The sequence below is a fragment of the Accipiter gentilis genome, chromosome 2, assembly GCF_929443795.1.
Source record: "Accipiter gentilis chromosome 2, bAccGen1.1, whole genome shotgun sequence".
NCBI classification, from domain to species: Eukaryota; Metazoa; Chordata; class Aves; order Accipitriformes; family Accipitridae; genus Astur; species Astur gentilis.
Window position 1 is genome coordinate 45,338,115 of NC_064881.1, and position 6,000 is coordinate 45,344,114.

The 6,000-nt window shown below is 61.1% G+C and overlaps 1 protein-coding gene across 2 annotated transcripts in view; it reads right to left on the reverse strand.

The window, feature by feature from the left end:
• Positions 1-3,801, reverse strand: part of ADCY8 (adenylate cyclase 8) — a 131,785-nt gene extending 127,984 nt beyond the window's left edge. For both annotated transcript variants that reach the window (XM_049827678.1, XM_049827670.1), the window contains exon 1: positions 2,851-3,801. In XM_049827678.1, the coding sequence (XP_049683635.1) occupies positions 2,851-3,801 (951 nt within the window). The remainder of the gene's footprint in view (positions 1-2,850) is intronic.
• Positions 3,802-6,000: the final 2,199 nt, after the last annotated feature.

Genomic DNA, 6,000 nt, shown 5'->3' on the forward strand with positions numbered 1-6,000 from the left:
TGGGTTTGGTCCATTTGTAAATAGCTGTCTGCGTGCTGAGGCACAGCAAGATGGTCACAGGTATTGCCACATAATCAAATAGTTAATTTAGTCTTGTAAGGCTTCTCTGAAGGGAAGATGCAGTATTTTACCTGGGAAAACAAGCCCTGTGATAAAAGAGAGTTGCTTTGCCTGCAAGATCAAGAAACCTGTGTTGTCCGAAAGATTTCCTATATAACCTTGATGACACAGCCATTTAAATTCTCTGTGTTCACCTGCCAAGGAACAGCTACATACCCTTCATCAGCCGTAAAAGCCCTCGTTCTCTAACACTTGAAAGCGCTCTGCAGTTCTCTGGGGAAAAAAAAAAAAAAAAAAAAAAAAAAAAAAAAAAAAAAAAAAAAAAAAAATCCAAAACAAAAACCAAAAACCAAAAAAACAGAAGAAGACGTGGTGCAACAGCCCTGGGAAGTAAGAAAGCGGGGCCGCGCCTCTCCCCGGGTGCCAGGTCCGGCTCCCCCGAAGCCCCCCGGGCGGCGCGGTGAGGAGGCAGCGCCTGAGGCGGGGAGGCGCGGAAAGCGCGCAGCGCCGTGCGCGGGGGCGCAGCCGGGGCGGAGGCGGCGGGCAGGCGGCGGGCAGGCGGCGGGCAGGCGGCGGGCAGGCTCCCTCCGGGGGCCGCTGGAGGGAGCCCCCGGGCCGCGCAGCGCCGCGCAGCGCCGCGGCGGTTTCAGCACCGCGCCGGCGGACAGCGCCCGGGCGGCCGCGCATCTCTCCGCCGCGGCGGGGAGGCTGAGCGGGGAAGTTGGGGGGGGTGTGGGGGTGGGGAGCGGGTCCCCGGCCCCCTCCCGGCTGCCTCTTGCACCGGGGTGGGGGGCAAACCCCGGGACGGGGAAGGATCCGGTCTCTCCCGTAGGGGCTTGGAGGCAAAGGGGCGATGCGGCGCATAATGAGGAGACGTTAATCGGGCGCTGGGAAGGCGAGAGCCGGCGTGAATCAACACCGACGTGTGGCAAGCTGTGCGGATCCTGTTAAGGAGATTTATATGTGTAGTTCATGAAGGCAATCATCTGGCTGGTAATCTCTCATTGTGCACCGCTCAAAGGCAGTTCATTCACACAACTGGCAAGGTACTGCGCTGCAAAATGAAGATATTAGTATCTCTCCTGAGAATTGTCTTTGTTAGGAATGTCTGTGGGAAATGTGTGTGTGTGTGTGCACGCGCGGACTGGCTAAACAGCTGTGATACCTGTGCGTAATGAGATAGCAGCACATTACTCATAGCTCCAGCATAGGACATGGAAGTAAATTAAGAAATCGGCACAACTCACACAGCTTTTGACCCAGCACTAATAGCACCAGCAGCGCATGAGAGTGGGACGTGGCACGCGGCTGCAGTTCATTCATCAGCACGTTACCGAGAGCTGAGGGACAACTCTGCGCAGTCTAATTGTCTCGCACCCATAGGGCTCAGCCAGGCACACACACTGGGGCAGCTTTTCCTAAAACAGGGTGAGCCTGGCCGCCGGGAAGTGAGGTCAGGCAGCCCACAGCTAACAAGTGCGTGGAGGAGGAAGGGGATGGACAGGGGTGGGCAGGTGTTTCAGGAGGGCCAAGGTCTGAAGGAGATAGATGTGTCCCAAGAACCATCATCATCAAAACTTCCAGGTGCAAGTTCATCCACTTCCCAGCTGCACATCCCACCATTCACATAAACAACATGCCACCAACAACATATTCCTCTGCACCTTCCCTCCTTTGGGGATTATCTGCCAGTACCTCCACCCTCTCCTCCCTGACTCCCTGGAGCTAGCCAAATGGACATGATAATCTGCTGTGAAATATCGGTAGCACAGAGCTGTGACAGTCTGGGAAGGGAGGGGGAAAGGGAGAAGCAAGAATCTCCAGGAAGAAGTTGCCCTAGAAAGGCAGTGTTTTCTTGCCCTGCAGGGATGTCAGGAGTTTGATGCATTCTCACCTTTTTTGTGGAAGAAGCCCGGTGAGTTTAAAGTGAGATTAGTCCTGGTTTTAACTCCTCAGACCTATATCTTGCCCGGTGCTTCTCAGTGGTTTGCACTGCACCACTGCTTCCCCATGTAACCAGTACTCTGTCCTAGACATCACTTGTAAGGATGCAGCACAACAATGTTTGCCCAAGACCACCAGCAGAAAAGGCTTCTTGGTGCCCTCCAAAGGCAGCCTAGGATCTCACACCAAACCTCCAAGGGGAGTTTTCCCTGATTTCACTGGGGCATCACTTTGCTCTCCTTGCAAAAGAGCGTCACGCTTTGCTCCTGTTTTTCCATAGCCCAGATCAAGCTGCGCTGCACATATGAAAGTACCAGTCCTCCCAGCAAACCCAGAGTTAAAAGGCATAGAGTCACAGAATCATAGGATCATTTAGGTTGGAAAAGACCTTGAAGATCATTGAGTCCAACCGTAAAACATGAGCGAGTAAAATGAGAGATGAGCAGTGGGAGAGTTTGGCTGAGACAGAGTCATCTCATGCCATGGACCACTGCTGCAAGTAAGGGAGGGGAATGGTAAATGACCCATCCTCCCCACTTGCCCCAGGAGCTCCCGTCCTCAAAGCTATTTCAAGGGATATCAGTGAAGTAAATGTACAAGGAGAGGGGGGCAGAGTGGTCAGGAAGTGTCTCCATCCCCAGCTTGAGGTGAAACCCTGGGATAGGCAGTGGGGGACTGAGAAGGGGGAGAGGAGAAGGTTGCATTTTGCCTACGGTCTCCCCTCCAGGTAGTGAACCTCTGAGCACCTGACTAAAAGGGAGAGGACCTCTCGGGACACCCCACACCTCCTCTCACCCAGAGTGATGGAGAAAGAGGAAGGTTCCCACCCTTTTGTCACCACAGTACCTGGTTGAGGGAAGTCACGGCCAACCTGGGGATAACCAGCTGCATGACGAGCTGCAGGACAGAGGTGACCAGCCCAGCCAGGATGGCCCAGGTGAGTGGCAGCGGGAGCATGCTGTAGGTTGCAAAAAGCGTGAAGAGCACATAGCCGATGCCGTCCCCAAGGAGGCCGCAGCCCAGGCCGGCCGCCAGGATCTGTGTGGCCATGGCCACCCAAGTGACCACACCGCTGTACTGCAGGTAGGTGTACGAGGTCGTGTCCTTCCTGACCACCACTAAGGCACAGATCACCACCTCGATGCCGGTGAAGAAGCCCAAGAGGATGCCCTTAATGGGGTCCATGGGAGCAGAGGCCAGGGTCAAGTGGAGGAACAGCAGGGTCAGCTTGGTCAGCACGTCCAGGATGTTCATGACCACCTCGGATTTGCGCCGCTGGCCCAAGAAGTAGCGCTGGTAAAGGCGCTCCAAGTCCCGAGACTTGAAGGAGTTGCGGAGAGTGGGGAAGATCACCCCGCGATAGGTATAGCCCCAGTTGAGGAAGAAGTCGGAGTTGCTGGGGGCACAGTCCAGGGGCAGAAAGCCCAGGTCCCCGCTGCTGCTCGTGCGCTCCGGGAAGACTTTGGTGCCTCCGTTGTTGTGGCGCTCACCGCCCAAACTCCGGCCGGCCGACTGTCGCCGGAGGTGGTGGTGGTGGTGGTGGTGGTGGTGGTGGTGGTGCGGAGGGTGGGGGTGGTGGTTGGGGCAGCAGGTCTCCTCGGAGCTGAAGCCTTTGCCCCCACCGCTGCTGCTGCCGCCGCTGCTGCTGCTGTGCTCCTGGATGAAGCGCTGCTCGGTGATGTGGCGCACGGCCGTCTGCCACAGCAGGCGCTGGGGTCTGCCGCTGCCGGGGGGGGTCCTGTTGATGGTGTAAAGTTCATCGCTGTCGCTCAGGCACCGCACCTCCGAGAGCTCCATGGCGGTGACTGGCGGGGGGTAGAGGACCGGCCGGGGGGGGAGGGGGGGCACGGGGGGCCGGGGGGGGGGAAACGGGAGGACAGGGGGGGGACGGGGGACGGGGGACGGGGACGGACCGACTTTGGGGAGGGGAGCAGGGGGAGGGATGGAGCCGCGGGAGCGGAGGGAGGGGATGGAAAAGGGCGGGTGGCGGCGGCGGGGGGGGATCACATTTATAGGCAGGTCCCTGGGGCCGGCGGTTTGGCTGGCGGCGGGGCTGGTTTGCCACCGGGGGTGGGGGGGGGGGGGTGGGGGTCGGCGGGGCGGCTGCGCCGGCTCAGCGCAGGCGGCCCTCGCCCCGCGCCCTCGCCCGCTCCCGCGGAGCCCCGCGGAGCCGCATCCCGCGGAGCCCGGCTGCGGCGCAGCCCCGGCGCCCCGGCGGGCTGGGTGCTCGCCCTCGTCGGGGCGGTGAGCAGGGAGGGAGCCGAGCCGCGGGTCCGGAGAGGAGGAGGAGGAGGAGGAGGAGGGAGGAGCGGAGCATCTACGGGAGCAGCCCCGCTGCCCGGCGGGCGATCCTTGGCCCCATCCGGAGGCTGGAGGCGCGGAGGGCTGGGGGGGGGGAGCCGCCTTGCAGAGAGCCGTTCAGAGCGGGCAGCTCTTCTCTCCGGGGATCCCGGGGCTCGGCTCCGCGGTGTGGTCCCCGGGAGCTGCTGTAATCCCCGCGGCTGCGGTCAGCGGGAGCTCTGCGAGCTCGGGCGGGAGGGGAGAGGCGGCCGGGTCGCGGGCATCCTCGGTCACGGCGCCGGAGTCGCCGGCCGGGGGCTGCCCGCCCGCATCCCCCCGGCGGCGGGGCATGCCCCGGCGGGCGCTCCGCCCTGGTTTACGGGGCGCCTCTGCCCGGGGGGGGCTGGGGGCTGCCATCCATCGCAGACGCTCGGCTTGCTTGGTAACGAGGTAAAAAAGGAGGGAAAGAAAGAAAGAAAGAAAGAAAGAAAAAAAAAACAACGAAAAAAAAAACCACCCAAAAAACCCAAACCAAACACCAAAACCCAAGGCTAAAAAAAAAAAGCGAATGCGCGGGGACCGAAAATCCCGCCCTAAACTCAGAGCTCTGGGAAGACCGCTGGGAGCATCCCAACTTCTCCGCGGGTCAGAGCAGGGAGGGCTCCGGCTCTGGGGCTTCCCCCGGCAGCGGGGAGGAGGAGGAGGAGGAGGAGGAGGAGGAGGAGAAGGAGGAAGAAGGGCCGAGGGGCAGGCGCTCAGGGAGCGCGGCAGCCTGCGGGGAGCCGGCGGCTGGTGCTGCCCCGGGAGCCGCGGGGACCGGCACGGCGGAGCCGCCGCCGCCGCCGCCGCCGCCGCCGCCGCCGGAGTGGTGCTGCGGGCGGGCGGCCCGGGAGGAGGCAGAGCCCGGCGCGGTCAGCTGATGCCCACGACGTCGGCGGGGCTGCCCGCAAACCCCCCCTCCCTGCCCGGTTAAAGCAGCCGCAGCATCGGTGCCGGGAGGGGGGGACGGCGGGCGGCGGCTCGGAGGGGACCCGGGGCAGGTGCCCTGGTCCCTGGAGGCTCCTCCGGGTGGCTCTTCGGTTTCTCCAAGCTGCATTTCTGTAGATGCCCCGGCTGTCCCGCAGTGCCTAGCAGATTCCTCCATCCCTTCCGCTAAGTGAGAGCTGATGCTGAAGTTGGGCATCCCTCTGCCCGGGCACAAGGGAGGGCCGGCCCGGGCCTTGCTTGGGAGTTAAGGCTCTTGCCCAGGGTGGGAGAGCCTTGGGAACCACTTCACCTCTGCCTGGGTGAGCTCAGACCCGCCGGGAAAGGGGCTGTCGCCTCCAGGACCGTGGCTGTGACCACCCTGTGCTAAGTGAGTGCGTTTGTACGTATGATGGCTCCTGTCCTGTCGGCATTTACATTAAGGCCGCTGGATAAATAACAGAAGCTGTCCCCTGCACAGAGACTGGAGTTAGAGCCGCTGCTCACTCCCCCGTGCTGGCAGATGAAATTGTCCCTGCTCCTCTGCTTGCGGGCTGTCTGCGGCAGCAAACCTGGATGCTTTGTGCAAGGTGGCACAGCCTGGAGAAGAGGGGTAGGAGGTGTCCGTCTTTACCTCTCCCATCCCTCCTCTGCCCAGAATAAAGTTTGTTAAAGTGGCTGAACCCCGTCCTTGGGGGAAAGGCAGTTTTGGAGATGAAACCCTGCCGCTAGAAGCAGCTGAAACAGAAATAG